An 18,509-nucleotide genomic window follows, 5' to 3' on the forward strand; every position below is an offset into this window, starting at 1 on the left:
TCATCATCAACATCACCAACTTACCTGTAGCTTGCAATCCTATCACCTCCTTCTAACCTGTAGGTATTAACCGGAAGGACCTCAACTTCCAGCACTTCCTTGAATCAGGACAACCAAAATGAGAACTAAGTGACAGCAAGCAATGTGCAGGCCGTACGGAGAGCGCTAACGTCAATATTCAAGGCCTTACTTGTGGCGCCTTGCCCTTTAACTTTAACACCAGCCACAAAGCTAACAGCTCTGGCTGCTTGGACAGCAGCGTTGCTAGTGTTTAGAAGTGTAACTTGGTCTGCCAGTCTCTGGGGAGGACCAGCAAAAGGAGTTGTGTTACACTCTCTGACAGGCCTTATACATGTTTCATCTGCTGCTCTCAAAACAGAAGCCCCTTTTGTTATCTAATCTAGTCCTCTTCTCCCCCGTCTGAGTGAATGAGTCTATTGCCACAAGCCTGTTCTTCACAGCCTGTCTGCCAGACGTCCAACTGATACTTATTCACCAACAGCTGAGGAGCAGCAAGAGGACGCCGTCAAACCTGAGATATCTGAATGTCTTGGACTAAAAAAAAAAAAAAAGAACAAGCAATGTAAGGTCTGAATTGTGCCTCATCAGTTCAGCACAAACCTGAAACTGTTTCTCTGCCTTAATAGCCATTGAAGACAGAACTCAAAACCTGTAACTCTACGAAGAATTTGTTTTCCTGGATTGTTGTTGGCATTTAAAGAAAACCTGGGGTCATGAGTGACACTCTTAGACCTCCTTCACTCCAGGTGAGTGTGCCACAAGATGCTCCAGCTTACTCAGATGGAGGGAACTACGTCGTGTCAGATGGCTCGGTGCGATCCAGCTCCTCAACCCCAACTCTTCGTCGCAAGCGCTTCAAGATGCGACGCATGAGGAATGTTCCCAGTGAGCGGGACATCACAAGAGCACGGCAAACAAACAATCACCTCACAGCAAGGTCCCGCTCCAGCTCGAAGGAGTACCTGCAGCTGCCTTCAATTGAGATCACTCCTTCCAGCGACGAAGATGCACCGACTTCCTGGTCGAGGTGTTCCACTCCGAGTGCGTCTCCTCGCCGCAAGCGTTTCCTGCTGAGGAGGTGGCTGAAGGTCAGAGAGAAGAAGGAGCAAGGCAGTGAAAGCAGGTTGGTATAGACCCTCTCCTTTTCTCTCTTCCTTTTCCCTGTCTTCCCTCTCCATACCTCCCTAATATCATCATGCTGCTTTATTCCAGATGTAGGGTTTCTGTCACTGGAAGACACTGAAATTGTTGACAGTAGGGCTGTCGCGGTTGAGGAATTCCCCCTGCGGTGATTCAGGGTGGCTTAATATTGCGGTGTGCGATATTATTGCAGCCCTTTTTTTATTGCAGTACTATCTAAACATAATGTTTACATATTTAAAAAAGGTTAAAAATTGCCGTGCCTTCTTTTATAACACTTTACTGAATGCAGATCAAAGGGCAGTAACAACACAGATCGCAGTAACGTTTGTTTCTCCGACAGTCGGAGTCCGACTGAACTTAAAAACAACAAAATTCAGGAGGTTAAACTTTTAAATGCAAATTTGGCTGCAGCATCTAACAAATAAGAAACAAGTCCCCATTTTGTTTAGTTGTTTAAAATCAAGCATAAAAAATTACATGTACCGGGCGCGCGCGCGCCGGGGGGCGGGCGCACTATCATTTCACTTTCACACACACGAATGACGGTGATTTATAGCTCGGTCACGTCCTTGTTACCTACAAGGAAAACCAGCATGTTAACCATATACGGTTTGAGAGAGGATCTGAGAGGGGTGGCAACATTTGCAGCAACACTGAAAACCCTCTCGGATGGTGCGCTCGTTGCACTAAAGCACACGCACTTGCGTGCGACTGGCAAGCAAAGGGAATCTCTCCCGGTTGTTGCTCCACCATGTCAGGGGGTTTCTTTAGGATGGATGCATTCCTCCTGCAGGTAGCGAGTGAGCTCCAGCTCGGCTCATACTCTCTTCGGGACGGTTGCAGAAGCAGTGCTTGTCCGGGACTTCAGCAGGTCTCCGAGCATTTATTATTATTTTTTTGCCGCTGGTGGCAGCTCTGTCCCGGCCAAGGACTGGCTGCGCAGCAGCTGACGTACTGAAAACCAAAGTGCTCCCAAAGGAGCGAAGTAACGTTTTGTTTTGATACCAGTGCAGCCATCCTTCTCAACATGCATCATTGAGTTGAACCAAGTTCAGTAATCGCGGTGGCCCATGATGCAGCGCGGTGGGCTTCTTCATATTGCCATATTTCATTTTTGCGGTTACCGCGACAGCCCTAGTTGACAGGGAACAGAAAATCTGTTTATGAGCAGTAAGATTTCTTTACTGCCTTCATTCATTCTAATGTAGAACCTCTTATGTACTCCTTTCACACTTCTTTGTGAAATTTCCTGGTCTTTGATTTTTGTTCCTGCAAACCTATTCCAGAGTAGACTTGTTTGGTGTTCTGTTTTGATGCTGCTGTCTTTTTTGTTTTTTCATTCATGTTCTTAGAGGACACAGTCTTGGTTCCTGCCCTGCACCGAGGAAGCACGTAGTTCAAACACTTGACTTGCTGATGTAGCAGCTTGGTAAAGGTTTTTGCAGCTCAAGACTAGAATCTGCAATGTGCAGACTTGTCTCCATAGGTCAGCCATATTGACAGACTGTGGCTTCTTATACAAGCTTTGTGTTAAGATCAAAGGGGTTTTCAGATACTAAAGGGTAATTTGCTCCAGTTGATAAGGTTGGTCTCAAAGTAGTACTAGAAAGGTCAAAAGGTTTAAAAGAATCAATGGATTGCTTCCTTTTCGGTGGATGCCTGTGAGGTTTGCTGACATCTGAGACAATAATGGTGTCACTTCATGAAAGGTCAAAGGATCAATAACATAACAGTTTTTTTAAGTATATATTTAAAGTTCATGTTAGTTTTCACCTTCAGACACTAAACATTTATTGAAGATTATGTAAAGTTAGAAGAGGAAAACATAGTGTGATAGGTCTAAACCTTTCATGTTGCAACTTTCTACTTTTGGTTAACCAAATATTAAAGACTCAAGATGGAAAATGGAAAATATTTACTTGAGACTAATTCAACAAATAAACTTAACGAGCAAGTCACCCCCAAATAAACATTTATTTTAGCTGATAAACTATACAAATGAGCATCTAATTGTGCTGTAGACATATGTAGTCAATATTTTGGCACTTTAGTGCATCTTATTTAAAATTTAAAAATTCTGCCTAAAACTGTCTGTGTTGTGCCCTCTTCAGGTAAAACCTCAGCACTACATTTTAATTTAAATCTGCCATTGCTATTGGCTAAGAGGTACACGATGGCATTAGCTGGAACATTATGATGTCACAATGTCGTTGTGTGTGTGTGTGTGTGTGTGTGTGTGTGTGTGTGTGTGTGTGTGTGTGTGTGTGTGTGTGTGTGTGTGTGTGTGTGTGTGTGTGTGTGTGTGTGTGTGTGTGTGTGTTTGTTTGTTAGCAGCTCCGCCCTCTTGGTCTGCCAGGCAACAGCTTTTGTTGCATTTTTCAAACAGGAAGTGGGAGTGGGGTAAGATTCTGGTAGGGGTGACTTGCTCTTTAAAAAAGTAAAAAAAAATAAAATAAAAAAAAATAAGCCACTTGGATAAAGTGTTTTCCTCTAATTGGCAAATTAAAAGACATTTTCACAAATAATATAAATGTGGTAGAAGAAGTATTGGTTCCAATGCCTGCATTTGGAATTCTATTGGAGATTTATTGTTAGCATAGACAGCCCATTAGATGCTCATTAACAGGATTTTTTAATTCGCTAAAATATTTTATTCACTCATATATTAATTATTGACAAGCTATATAGTTTTTTAATTCTGTCAGTCATAAGACCAGGTAATGCTCACTTTATGTACGTAAACAGACATCCAGTTAAAACATTTCCAGTGTCACGGCCCACTGGATGGATGGATGGATGGATTATTTCCTGAAAAGCAGTAGATTGCCATTTGTGCAATGCCTGAGGGACTGAACCGTTCAGATTTGGGGCAGTGGTCAGTCACTCTTCCCCTTTTAACCACTGCCGTAAATGTAAGTAAAGCTCAAAGGTGTCGAACAATGAAAAAACATTTTTAAATCGTATTTCTGTTTAGAATCGGTCACTCTTTTTCATGCTGGCTGAACATAAAAATAGCCTCCTACACCTATATCCTGCATTAGCTTCTGACAGAAAATAGATGGTGAAAAGCTAGAATTTGAAAAGCCTGACAGATCTGTCACACTGTCACGTAACATTCTTGGACTCACCCATTTTGATTTGTGACAGGAAAGGCTGTTGTAGGTTTAGCATCCAGGAAATAGCAGAGAACATCTCAACTAGCAGAAGCTAATCATTAGCGTTAGCAAGGTCACCACACGGCAGAAGCTCCTCCAGACTTGAGTTATTTGTGGAGAAAAACATCAATGTTGCAGTGTTAGTCACGTTGCTGTTATCCAATCCAAGGAGAGATGCCCAAATATCAGGAATGAAGGCTCTAAATCCTGACGTCTAAGCTCAGCTGTGCTCATTCATTCCTACTAGAGACAACTGCAAATATGTATTGATTAAACGAGTGTTCAACACCTTTAAAGTTGTGAGTAATCTGATCAACAAAGGTACTTTTTATGATCTTTCAACAGTACTTGTAAATCTTTGAGCTGAATAGTAATTTTATTTCTATTTCCTGTGTTTTCTATTTTCAGAGATGCCCATTATCTATGGTAACCAATGTCTTCCCAAACATTTCCGTTCTCTCTCCATAAAGGTGTTTGTTTTTCCTGAAACAAAGGCACCATCCTTCTACAGCCACATAGCACTATGACTGTTTTTCTGTCTTAATGTGTAATCTATGACAAACGTCCCTGAGCCTCATCCTGTACTGTGGTATTAATAGGACACGTCTCCCCTTCAGCAGCGTGATTTAGATAAGTAGATTGTACTGGTTGAAAACTCTGTGGGAGTAACATGAATAATCCAGATTTTAATTATTGCTGAAGCAGAGCGAGTAGGTGTTAATGACGACACTGCAGAGTGTTATTTGGTTGGCCCTCTTCACAAACAGATTGTTTCTATTAAAGTACAGTTATCGTCTGCCTAAGAGGCATGTTTTTGTTTGCTCTTCTTACCTCCGTTTTGACGTTTTTGACATCGTCATATTTGATAAACCTGTTTCATTATGAATAATTAAACCTCCAGTTGCCTTATTTTGTTGATTAACATAATCATCTAAGCAGCTCAGTCAGACAATCAGCACTCACACTGAAGACGTTGGAAGTACTTATTATTTTTGTTTTATTCTCAATCACTCAATCAATCAATCAAAGCTTTATTTATAAAGCGCCTTCCGCAACCCTGTCAGGAAGCCCAAGGCGCTGAACATGGTACAGTAGAAGTACAAATATAGTGAATAAATAAAAAATAAAAGCAATTCAGAAATAAATGCAATTCAAATTACAAAATACAAATTACAAAAAAAGGTGAAACATTGTAGTACAGGACAGATGGGTAAAACAAGGGATAAAGTGAACCAAATGAAAACTGTGGAAGAAATTCAACGTAAAAGAGGGCCGAATCAAACATGTTCAGGAAACGCCAAGCGGAGAAGGTGTGTTTTTAGGCGACTCGTAAAGGCTGGCAGAGATGGGGACAGCCAAACTGAGTCTTATTCTATTGAAAAAACATTATAGAAATGACATAGATACTATATAAAGAGGACTACGAGTGAGTTTATTAATGTTTTATACTGGGTTTAATTTAGTAAAAGTTATAAAGAGAAGCAGTTTCAGTTCAGGTTTAAATTTGTGGTTCACCTATTTCAACTTCAAAGCATAAATTAACACTATGATCTCTGACAGTGAAATGTAACAGTAAATAAAAGTGTTTTAATTCATAATTAACTTCAAATAAACTCTTTTGTGACATTTGAATGAGTGAAAATGAATAAGGATGTTGATTTTTAGTGAATAGTGGTGTTGCAACTTTAGGACTATGAAAACAATGTTCTATAGATGGATCTAAGTCTGGATAGTCTGGTTAGCCTTACCCCCAATTCACACCAGGTGCTGCTGTGGTGTGTTACGGAAGCAGTGCGCTTTACTTGCAAGCTCTGTGGTGCATTAGTTCACATGGGAGCGGCTGTGCTAGGGTTCTTTTAGTTGAACTGGCATGATCACAAAATCTCGAGAACGTTGACACTGTATGATTTAAAATAACTTTTTTTATATTGTCAGTATTTTAAATTCCATAATTTAATAATATTTTGGTCAATGGCTTCTCCTTTTTTGATGTTGTCTTGTGTGTTGTTGTCCATGCTGAAAAATACATCTACCTCCCCAAAAGATGCAGAAAGCAAATAAGCCATTTTGTCACTAGTAAAGATATAAAGTATTCATAATTAAGGAATCATGTTTTATTGTGATGCATACTTCACACTGATACCATGTGTGATTTCCCGTCTAGCCGTGTGTTAGCTGTGGAGCTTGACACTTGACATAATGTCAGAAATGGTACCCAATCCTACCTGTAGCGGCGTGGTACAGCGTGATGCTTCTGGGACATGCCTGAAACATACAGCACCGTGCCCATTGTGAGCCAAACATAGACTATAATGGCTTCTGCTTAGCAGAGACATGCCGCTGCCATAACGCGTCACAGACGCTCCCGGTGTGAATAGAGAACAGTGTTGGGAGTGCTAAAAGTAAGCAAAACTGCTTAGTATCCCTTTAATAAGACACTTATACGAGTGCATTTAAAATCAGTGTTGCATGTAGCACTTGCAAATCTAAGCTGCAGATGAGCTTCATATGTGTTTAATAGTCATCTGCTCTCGTAGAGATCTGGCAAAACAGCAGCTTTCTAGAGTGCAAATCAAACGCACCATAAGCCTGCCCAACGCCTCTCTACAACAAAGCACAGTAATCGCACACACCTGAAACTGTTTTGGGTGTAGCTAGATCAACCTGCAGAGCAAAATCTTTAGCTACTGCTATGCTTTCCAGGTTTTCAATGATTTTTAATTGCAGGATTACAGAGGAAAACTTCAACATACCAACAGCCAAACATGATGGAGGTAGCATAATCGTCTGGGGCTGATTTGCGGTTTCAGGACCACTTGTTGTAATTGATGGAACCATGAATTCTGCCCTCCTGAAGGAGGATGTTTGACCTTGACGCGGCTAGAAAAGCCTCTATTGGGGCTGCATTAAAATAAGCAAAACTAATCAGCCAAAACAACACAAAGATGTAAGGGACAAATACTTTTTTCACACCACTGAATTACTGCAATCATATTTCACAATGCCAGAAGAATTTTTAGGATATTAAGATATTTTGAACCTTGGGACTCTGAATAGGAATTTGATTATTGCAGAATTCCAATTTTAGCATGTAGACACAAGTGAAACATCCACAAATGCAACTTTTTATGATTCTCAGTTTCATTCTTCACTATGCACTATGTGCACTATTTATTGGTTGTCAATGGTAACAATGTAAAGTTCCATGTTTGTAGAAATGCCTTGTGTTCACCCTGTTCAGAGAGCATTTTCTATCAGTCTTTTATGATAATTAGTGATTCATTGAGAGCCTGTGATCTTTCTGTTCTTGTCATGTGAAATGATCGTGCTCAGGACATGTGTACAAGTATAATGTCTTATGTTAGGTAAATATTGACAAATTACCTAACATCTCATATGACACAGGGCCGTACAGATGCAATGAAAAAAACTCTGTGTGATAAACAATTTTTAGAGTTACCACTCGTGCAACGTCTTTTCAAGTTACTCCCCCCGGAACTTTATTGAACAAACCATACCTGAAAACTTGTTTTTTTTTTTTAAGTCAAATATGGCGTTCCTGTAAATCGCATAGATCTGAAGACTTTTTGTTTTGAGGGGATGGGGTCTTCTGTCGAGTTTCAGTCACTCTTTATGAGAATCAGGTCTTCTGTCGAGTTTCAGTCACTCTTTATGAGAATCAGTCAGAGAAGGAAGGGGAGCTTCCTCTAGTTCACAAGCTATCTTTGTTCTAGCGTGTATGTCACGTGTTGCCATTTGACCAATTAGTCACACGTGCAGAGATGGAGCAGAGCGGCGCTCACTGTGAGTATGAGTTTCAACATCTCGCAGTAGTTTTGAGCTAAACGTTTGTCTAATAATACAAAATCACCACCAGATAACAGGGTTTTCTGTCAAGGACAGATTAACCTCCTTTCAGCCTTCACAGATTTTCCTCCGAGGCTAGTTGTTATTTGTTTTTGGGGGGAGGGTTGATTTCAGAGTAAACACCACCAGTATTTAACTCCTTGAAACCTAATAACATAAATACTTTTTTTTAATAAAAAAATAAAAATGGCTACCAGTATGCTACATCCTTACTCGTTTACAATAAATCCCAGTGTATGGATCCGGGCATCGGAAGATTTAAGGACGCTGTAGGACGAACACGTGATGAGATAATTTCATAAAATTGTAAAATTTCTGTTGCATTAAAGAGTCAGATCAACATTTAACCTTTAGCAGTGGTTTATTAAAGTGTTCAATCAAACAGCCTTTGATGGAGCTGCATTTACCTGCAGCTGCAGCTCTTTCATGAGACCACACCAACAATTTCTTAAGGATGATTGCAGTATTCTGGATTATTTTCAGATTTTTTATATTTGGTGTTCTATGAATGACTCTTATAATAATCTTTTATGAAAATATGATGACCCCTAATAATTTCCTCATTTTTGTCAGTTATATTTTTCTTATTTGTCTGAACCTCGTAGTATAAAATGATTGTCATTTTGCAAAAAATAAATAAATAAATAAATAAATCACATAGATAATTTATTTAAAATTTTTATTCCAAGAGATTACTTTAGCAGCAAGAAGTATGTAAATATCAGAGGAGGTCACTACAGATACTGCAAATCTGCAGTATGCTGTTGTTGGTGACAGCGGCTACATTTAAGCTTCAATTGTCTTTCTGACTGAATGCTGCTGCAGCATGTAGGTGTAGGTTCACACTCATCCTGGACATGATCATCTTGAGAGTTTTAGCTGTAAACAGCTGGACGTTTCTGGTTTCGTTGAAGACATTTAGCCTCTCATCCTAGAGGCTCCTTCAGTTCCCAGACTTTGGTTGTGGTCAGAAACAAACACACTCATTGTCCTGCAAGGTTGTGTTTTTTTTTTTCCTTCTTGAAAACATGTTTTTTCCTAAATGAAGGTGATGTTATTGTTCTTAGAATTAAAATTAATGTTAAAGTTCAGAACGTTTCATCGAGTAAGACCTGCGGTAATCTGGCTCATTTAAAACATATAAAGTTTTTCGATCCTGTCACTTGTTTTCATTATACAAGCGAGTGTTTGCTGGTGTGTTCATGAGCTGCTTTTGGTTTTTAGAGAATTTTTATGCTGGTGCTACGCGTTTTTGTTGTGTGCTATAAAACCTACAACCTTTGTAGCACAAGTGCTATAAGCTAAAATGTGACATTGGAAGAAGGCTGATAATTCACATCACATTTGTTCTCCCTGGAGAGAGCAGCTTGCAGGCAAAAGATTAGATTTATGTTTATATGTCCACTGAAAGCAGCTGGATTTTTATTTCCTTTTAGAAAACATCTTTACAAATAAGCCCAATAAAGCCAGCATACATAGCTACTGGTCTTATTTATTTGAGTTTAATGTAATTCAGTTAAATGGATTATAAAATCTAAACAATTTTTTAATACTTGTGGAAGAGGCTCGACTTCCAAAGCATTTTTGCATGTTTTCTCCGGCATTCCTGGACCAGTATAAAGCCCATGGCTGTTGGGGAGATTCACACTCTGACAGTGTGAATTAATGAAGACCTTTCCCAACAGAATGGCTTTATTCCTAAATGTCAAAGTTTGGTTGTAAATGACAGCAGTGGCTGAAAATAGAAAAGTTGTTCACTGAAAAGGAAGTGATGGCTGGGCAGCTGGTACTTTATTTAATACATGCTATCATCTGAAATTAAAGCAAAAATAAGACAACAAGCACAATCTGGTGGCAATAATCCCATTTTACATTTTTTATTATTTTTGAAAAATAAACAGTTGTCACATTTCCAGGCTGACGTCACTTTAACCTTTTTTGACTGTGTTTTATTATCATAGATTATAATTTCCCTACCAGTAATCCTGCTCATGGTTTCATCTTTTGCACAAATCCTGTCATGTAGCCCCATCTAGTGTTCTAACTGAAGATGTGCATGAGCAGCAGAGGAGCATCAACAAATGCTCCATCTATGTTTATGTGACACTTCATTCGTGGAAACTCTTGACAGCTGATATGACGTTTGGCGACTCACCAACAGAATCGTGTCTTTGAGACGAGCACAGTGTCACACTGGTTCTGATTCCCGTTTGTGAAACCGTGCTCTTTAAATTCAGTGACTTTTGTGTATTTGCATTTAGTTATTTTATTAGTTTGGTGAATATGCACGTAAAAGCACTAAATTGCATGCCATTTCATGTTTTGATCTCTCTTCACTTTGCAGCAGTCAGCAAAGCAGTCTGCAGAGCAGCCATGAAGACGACAACTCTCGTTTCTTGACACCACAGATCCGAGAGGAGAGGTGAGAAAACAGGTTGTCATAAAAAAAATTATGAATTTTACTCCAAATGATTGGAGCTCCATTGGGTCACCAGTGTTTCCCCTAGGAATTTTTCCAGCTGTGGTGGTGGTGGTGGGTGGGGAGGGGATGACACGTCTCACCTTTATGTTAATGTTTTTTTATTAGACGCACTCCACTTTGAACTGCACCAATCCAGCAACTGCTGCATTTTAAGAACTAGTATTAAAGGTGAATACACCAATATTTGCACAAAATAATTTTTGTTTTAAACTCTCAGGAACGCACTTTGCAGGGGGGGTTAGGCATTTAATTTTTCTTGGTGTCTGGAAAAACATCTCCTTCTGCCCCCCTTTATTTGACTTTCTGCCCCCTTTATTTTGGTCCAAGATCATTACTGGGCTGGCCCTATTAAAAACGTTCTACACCCCTGCTTAGTAGACTTAATGAAGTATTTTTAAGTCAGTATAAAAATGACACAAATTTAAAGCACATAAAATGTGGCTTTTTGTGGATTACTGACCAATATCTTTGATTTAATTTATTGTTAAGAATGTCAAGATGCATTACAGTGAACATTATAATCAAGTACATTTTTCTAGTGCAGATTGGAGACAACCCATAGAAGCACTGATTTGATCTCATTTCAGAGAAAAATTGAACAGGTCAGATGCACCTAATAAATAAAATTACTAACATAAACTCAGGAATCTGTTTCTTTGCTTCATTGTTCTGGTGCTGAAAATATCACTAATGCGGATCAAAGGAGATACACAGATGAATGCACCTCTTATTAATTATTTGGAAATTAGTGGGTGTGGTTTACATCAATACCGGAAATCCTCTAATATTGGCCTGTATTCAACTAACGGACGGGTATCATATTTTGGCCGGTGTCGAAGTTGGCGGAGGTGAATAATGGCTGGTTTTTTATTGTGGCCAGGTGGAATGTGGTAACAAGCAAGTACGGGGGGCGGTTGTGTCATCCGTCTCACTTTTGATTTGCCAGTGATAGACCGCGAGGGTTACTTTAACCGTGTGGAGACGAAGAGGAGGTGAAAATTTGATATCAAGTTCAAAGAGAACGTGCTGATTATGCTGCTGAACACTCTGGGGAGCAGTAGGGGTTGTATGAACTAGTCACTAGTTGACTTCACCGCTCTATAGTGACTTTTTATGCCTGTCATCAACTAGTCACTGTCACGTGATAATGACCGGCAAGATGCAGTCCTCGGAAAAGACAGCAGCCTGCTGTCAGCAGGTGACAAGCTCCTGCGCGTCGGGAGGCAACTCGCTGTGCCAGAGCGTCGGTACCGACACCCGCCGTAAAATGGACATTTAACCAAATTGGGACGTTTACCCTCTTGCAATTTAACCTTCCCCTCACCCCCATCCTAACCTTAACCAGCTTGCGCATGCAAAGCTCTGATTGTTGACGCGCTCCAGACATCTGCGTCCTGAGCACGGCCACAGTAACATTATCAAATCAGGTGTCGCCACCTCAAAAACAAATTTAACACACAATCGTTCATGTCGGCTCATTTCCTTTTATGTTTTCTGTCTTTTATTCTTTTATTTGTGCCTGATGCTTTTCGCTGCTGTGGATCGGGGCGCATCACCTGTTTTGTCCTCCGGTGACGCACCGATCACTGATGTGGCCGCCAAGCAGCGCACACTCCGCTGTTTTTGCGGTCGGTAGATCTTTTAGAACTGCAGTTCAAAGGTAACTCATAAGGTGAATATATATGAACCCAGGTAGCAGTTTTTCTTTAGGATTGAGAGGAGATTCAGGAAGATAATAAACAGGCAGGACAGAAAAATAGTCAAATAACAACAAGTTTGTTTTTGTACCTGGTGGTTGCAACAAACAGACACCATTGAAGGTAATCAGAAGTGAGGAACAGAAAATGAAATAATTATTTTAATGTTTAGAGCAGCAGGAACTCTGAGAGGCTGCAGGCGCATCAGTGAGTTTGCGGCCGCTGCGCAGAGGGAGGGGGGGAGGGCTGAAGCAGAAACTACCGTTGTTAAAAGAAATGTGTTTAACTTTGAAAATGTGGGCGCAATTTTAATTTTCAAAAACGCTGCAATCAATAACCATTAGTTCATTTTGCTCAAATAGAAATTGAGGCCTGCCTCTAATTCTGGTCCTCCTTCCAATAAAGGCCTGGAGCTTGATGAGCTTGAGTAAAATACAGGCCCGGGCCTGTATTAGAGGATTTACGGTACATTATTTTAAATCTGAAATAGATATGGATTGATCAGAAGTTGATATGTGTATTGTTTATTTGAAAACTATTTACAGAGCAGCCTCAGAATTGAGATTAAATAGTTTTGATCACAATAGTAAAGGAACTATTACGGAACCAGTTTTTCGATAAAATCAGAACGTTAATATTTAAGCGCATGAATTAATGCATCTGAACTAATGCAGTAGGAACTAGGAAATATGAAATACTAGAACCATTTTATTTTAATTTGATTGAACGGATTTTTTCTTAACGTTGTTGGCATTTTTCCCACACACAGTTAAACAAAACAATGTTGGTGTGTGTGTGTGTGTGTGTGTGTGTGTGTGCGTGTGCGTGTGCGTGTGCGTGTGTGTGTGTGTGTGTGTGTGTGAGAGAGAGAGAGAGAGGGAGAGAGTTAAAATAATAAAAAAATTAAAATACCCGACCGGAGCGGAGGCAGTGACCGACGCATGCACGAGCCATTTTCAGCTCTATCTTGTCAAATGCACGACGTACGTTAGGAAAAAAATAACTTTTAATATTCAACCGAAAAAGAGGCGAGCTGAAGAAAACCTAGGGAGCACTGAAGAAACGTGAGCAACAGTGAAGCAAGCACAGAGAGATCCGTTACTGTGTGTGTGTGTGTGTGTGTGTGTGTGTGTGTGTGTGTGTGTGTGTGTGTGTGTGTGTGGATGGGCCGGACGGACTGAGCTCCCGGCTGCAGTTTTGTGTGTAGGGAGGGGCGGGCGCTCTATGTGACTGGCCAATCACAGAGCATGAAGACATTCAGTTACCCAGTGAGGATTTTCCTTCAGCACGATTACAGATATTTACGAATTTTACTCGTTTCATGCTCGTATTCGTCAAAAATGCTTTATCCTTACCGGATACTCGTCTGAAATGAGTATCCGGCTCATCCCTAGCTGTAACCACCCTGCCCTGCCTCCTCCTCCTTGCTGCCTACCGGCTGTGATCACAAGCAACAACAGAGTAGTTCCTGCTGATTCTTCGGGAAACGGCGCAAAAAAAAATCAGTTAAACTTGGGATCTTGTAGGCGTGGTGCTGGGATTACGCCTATGTAAGGGAAACACTGGGTCACATAAAAAGACTGTCAAGGGGAGAAACAGCACATAAAATGTGGCTTTTTGTGGATTCATCCCATATGTTCTCCACTAGAGGGCGTTTTGTCTTCCTTTTTGTTTACATATAAATAGAAATATGAACTTGGTGTTAGTGTTACTGTTAATCACTTGTTTGATTGAAATGAATAATGCAGAGCAGCAGCTATTTGTTTCCTTATTTATTAAATTAACTGAAGAAAATGGAAAAATAAATACGCATTGTGTTACAGAAAAACATTTTAAATGTGTGTTACGTACATCATCTTGTAGATTTATCAAATCCAGCTGACTCCTGCTGGTTTGTGCACTGGTCTGCACAGAAAGACTAAAACTCCCATAAACCATTCTACATGAATATTCTAGATGCAATGATTCAGCGGGGGTTGGATATTATTTTACAATGTGGCAATAATTCAAATAAAGTGGCTAATAATTATACTTATATTTAATGTGCAATTAATTTTGTATTTTATGCATGTGGATGTGCGCATGAATGTCCCAAACCCCTGTTGGTATATAAGAACTTTTCTTGAACACAATGGATCATAATGCAAAAGAAGTCGGATATAACTGCACCGGATGGCAAAAAAAATCCTTCAAAAGTTATAATATTGTCAAATAGGCTTTTATTATTTTATTAATTTAAGTAGCGTAATCACTATTTCTGTGTCCTCGATGCTGTAAAATCCTTCTGAACACCACCTTGCACTGCTGTCAGGCTGAAGCCTTGTATTCCCATTTGTTTTAATCATTTCCATGTCTTCACATGAATATTCTCTGCTGGCCACCATTGTAATTTTTTTTGTTTTAATCATGAAAAAGCCCCACAGAATATACATTCACATTCATTTCCTGAAAAGTTCCATTTTCGAACAAACAATGTTTCTTCCTGACAGCAACAACATGTTTCATGGATTTTTTTGTGGAAAAAACTGATACTAATCAGGCAAAAATGTTAATTTACAGATGAACAGAAGTTGTCAGCACACCAGAACTCTAAAGCAGAAATATCCTGAGGAAAACAGCCATTCTAGGGATGTGTAGGGGTTTCAGATTATAATGATGGAGGAAGATGAGAAGCACTCACCTATCCATCTCTCTCTGTCGGTTCAAGGCGAACTGTGCATTACACCTCCACTCTTCCTCCCTTCACTTCACTTCTTATCCTGCCTCTCCCCCCGCTCACTCTTCTCATGCTCAATGTCTCCACTGGCTCGAATTAGGAACAGTACATGTCAAGCCTATGGGATTTCTTGCTGCTTTTCTTGGTGCTGTGCCGGTGTTAGCTGGTGAGGGGCGTCTGCAGCAGCTGCGGGGAGAGCAGCGTTCTGTAGCCGGCTTTAGAGGGCACGGAATGTCATGTCTCCTCTGCAGGTAAAACCAGCTGCTTCTCTGCATTTAGGCTGCACCACTGCCTCTCCAAAACTCTACCTGTGCCTGCTGCTTCATGTCTGTCATCTCTGAATGTTTTCTCTCTGTCTCACGGCATCTGTTTGTCTGCAGAGTGTGCCGTAGTTTACCCAGTGCGCCGTGTTCAGCTGCATTTTCTGGTTTACTGACAAAAGGCGGTTTAGCTGATTTTTGCCTCTAGCTGGGATGTTTAGCTGCCCGTTCCAGAAATGCATTGCGTCCATGGAGGTGTTGAGTGAAAAAGTTGCAGGTCATTAGTCACAGTAATGAAATCCAGTGGATGACCTGAATACAAGTTTGCTCGTCTCTCGTCACGCGGTCGCATCTGTGCAACTCCTCCACTATAACTGCAGATAGTGTTATGTAATATCACAATGTGACTTTTCTGGGTGAGAGCGATGTGACTCATCAGTGAAGATGATGCAGCACACGACTGAGAGTAACGAACCAACTCTGTGACATCTGCCGTCACTTTGTCTAGTTATATTGTAGAGATAAATGGTCAAACTCCAAACTCTGTCACAGGAAATGTCATCACTTCCTTCCTGTTTTAAAGCTGTCATTCATACATGTTTAGTGTAGAATAGAATAGAGTAGAAGCACCTTTCATCATCCTTCCACAAGGAAATGTAGGTGTATAAGCAGCAAAGTAACTAACTAAAAAAATTCAGCTGTTCAAATGGTACGATAGACACGCTAAAGATTATAATGCGATGGCTACAAACAGCGTACCCATCTACAACCAGTTTTGACATAATTGTTTAGCTAATGCCACCATTGAAAAGCAAACAACGGACATTAACGCCTCCTTCTCTCTGTGCGATGTCTGCTAGCCAAACGTCTAATGGACCACTGTATGGATTTTAATGAAAATTTCAAAAAGTGATCAGTGGCTGGCTGGACATCTGATTAACGCTGGAGTTAATTTGCTGCCACAACCCTTCGCGAACACAAAAAATACTACTACTCTATTTTCTAGAGATGAACCGATCACTTCCTGTTTAGGTCTAATACTGGCTCCCTTGTACTTGTTTTTGTTAGAGTTTCAGTACCACAGAACAGATACCACATCACAATGGCATGGCATCACCTCTCACCCCCAGTCCACTCTGGAGGCATCAGCGGCAAGGAATGGCATCGGAACGTCTCTGTTTCAAATAGAATCCATTTTAGTCTATGAGTTGATCCACATAGGTCTAGGCACGGAACATTCCAGGTGAATCCCTGGAGCAGCTCACCATTAAAGATTGGATTGGGTTCCATTTTTGCTGCGAACCTCTTCTAGAATGCATTAATTTCCGTAGTTAACATAGGGCTAGACAGGAAATCACACAGTATCAGTGTAAGATGTTTGGTAATTATCAAAATAAAAGACTATTGCAGATATGCTATTTCACAACTATGTAGATTAGCTCAACACATATGGTCTAAGGGATGTTTCACTACCGGCATCTGTCGAGAAGTGCAACGGTGTGTTTTAAATGGCTTTAATCCTGGCAGGTGAGATGCTATATATGCATTATATATTACATCAGATGTGATCTCCTTTGTCTTCTTTTTGGTTTCATGGCGGAAGGCACAAACAAACCATCTTGAAGTCTCGCGGGATTTTGTGATCTCGCAAGTCTAGCTAGGAGGCGAGCGGAGAAGCCACTCCGCGGCTGAAGAAGTCATTTGTCTTTTTATTGTGTCCTTTTCTCACAAATTAGTTTTATTAAGTATTTATTTTGCTTTATTTGCATTTAAAAATATATTTTCTAAGAAGTTCATCAAATATTCTACGCATTTATAGTTCAGAATAGATGAACATTTAGTTCATAGTGAAGATGCATGCTTACATGGTATACAGGTGAAACAAAAAATTAGAAAATGGTGCAAAAGTTCATTTAGGTCAGTAATTCAACTTAAAGGTGGAACTAATACATGAGATAGACTCATTACATGCAAATCAGATATTTCATGGCTTCTGAAAACCCCAAATTCAAAATCTCAGACAATTAGAATATTATTTATGAAAAGGTTCAATATTCTAGACTCAAAGTGTCACAGCTAATGAGTCCAGAACACCCTGCAACAGGTTCCTGAGCCTTAGTTTAAATGGTCTCTCTGTCTCACTTGAACCACTGAAATAAATCAAGTTTCACCTGTACAGTGTAACGTTTTGTAAATGGTTACTTTTAATAAATTGTCAATAGAATATAAAGGTATTAAATAAAATGTTATATTCCATAAAAATATGGATTATCAATATTATTGAACCTTTAATATTCGATTGATGATGAAACCAGGTTATATGGGTATGCCAGTGTTAGGGATTTTATCAATATGTTTATCAATAAACCCATGTCCTGGAGTCGAAGAGAAAAGGGACAAGAAGCAATGAGGCAGACATACACCCAAATCACGATTTAGTGGCAAGTGTGGAGGGCAAATGCCCCGAGCATCTGGTCACAGAATTTATTTATACAGCAGAGATAAGAAAGGAATGGGAGTGGATCGTGTGTGTGTGTGTGTGTGTGTGTGTGTGTGTGTGTGTGTGTGTGTGTGTGTGTGTGTGTGTGTGTGTGTGTGTGCGTGTGCGTGCGTGCGTGCGTGCGTGCGTGCGTGCGTGCGTGTGAATGCTTTCAGGACATTCAGTTAATAGATCTGTTAATAGGACTAAAGTAATTAAATATAAAATTTATAAAAAGCCAGGGAAACACTTCATAATAACAGAGACAAAAATATAGTTTATAAATATCTATTTATTACTACATTAATGACGAAAGGCAAATGAATATAAATGGTGATTCAAAGTTATATTAAATGAAACAGTGAATGAACTCTGATGAAACATGACCTTGTGTGTTTAAGAGCTTCACTAAGTGACTCAGAAAGGTGTGATATCTGGGTTTATAAAATAAATGTGGCTCTTTGATGTAATTTCAAAAGTTATCAAATTAATATCAACCATTCTAACACCAATGATTAGCCTACGCACCAGGATAGTGGAAGTGTCTGGAGATCCGGTCTGCAAGTGAAGCCGCCTCACCAGAGCGAGTCAACTTCTGATGTATCTGAAGGTTGCAGGGGCCCCCTCAGAATACGCACGACTGGTCAAAAGATACTTCCCAGGTGGCTTCTGGCGGATGGTTTCACGTC

The 18,509-nt window shown here is 40.1% G+C and overlaps 1 protein-coding gene across 2 annotated transcripts in view; it reads left to right on the forward strand.

Moving 5' to 3' along the window:
- Positions 1–585: 585 nt before the first annotated feature.
- Positions 586–18,509, forward strand: part of gramd1bb (GRAM domain containing 1Bb) — a 123,431-nt gene continuing 105,507 nt past the window's right edge. For both annotated transcript variants that reach the window (XM_070543436.1, XM_070543437.1), the window contains exons 1-2: positions 586–1,144; positions 10,531–10,608. In XM_070543436.1, the coding sequence (XP_070399537.1) occupies positions 735–1,144; positions 10,531–10,608 (488 nt within the window). In that variant the 5' untranslated portion in view covers positions 586–734. The remainder of the gene's footprint in view (positions 1,145–10,530; positions 10,609–18,509) is intronic.

The sequence above is a fragment of the Nothobranchius furzeri genome, chromosome 13 (genome assembly GCF_043380555.1).
Source record: "Nothobranchius furzeri strain GRZ-AD chromosome 13, NfurGRZ-RIMD1, whole genome shotgun sequence".
Taxonomy (NCBI): Eukaryota; Metazoa; Chordata; class Actinopteri; order Cyprinodontiformes; family Nothobranchiidae; genus Nothobranchius; species Nothobranchius furzeri.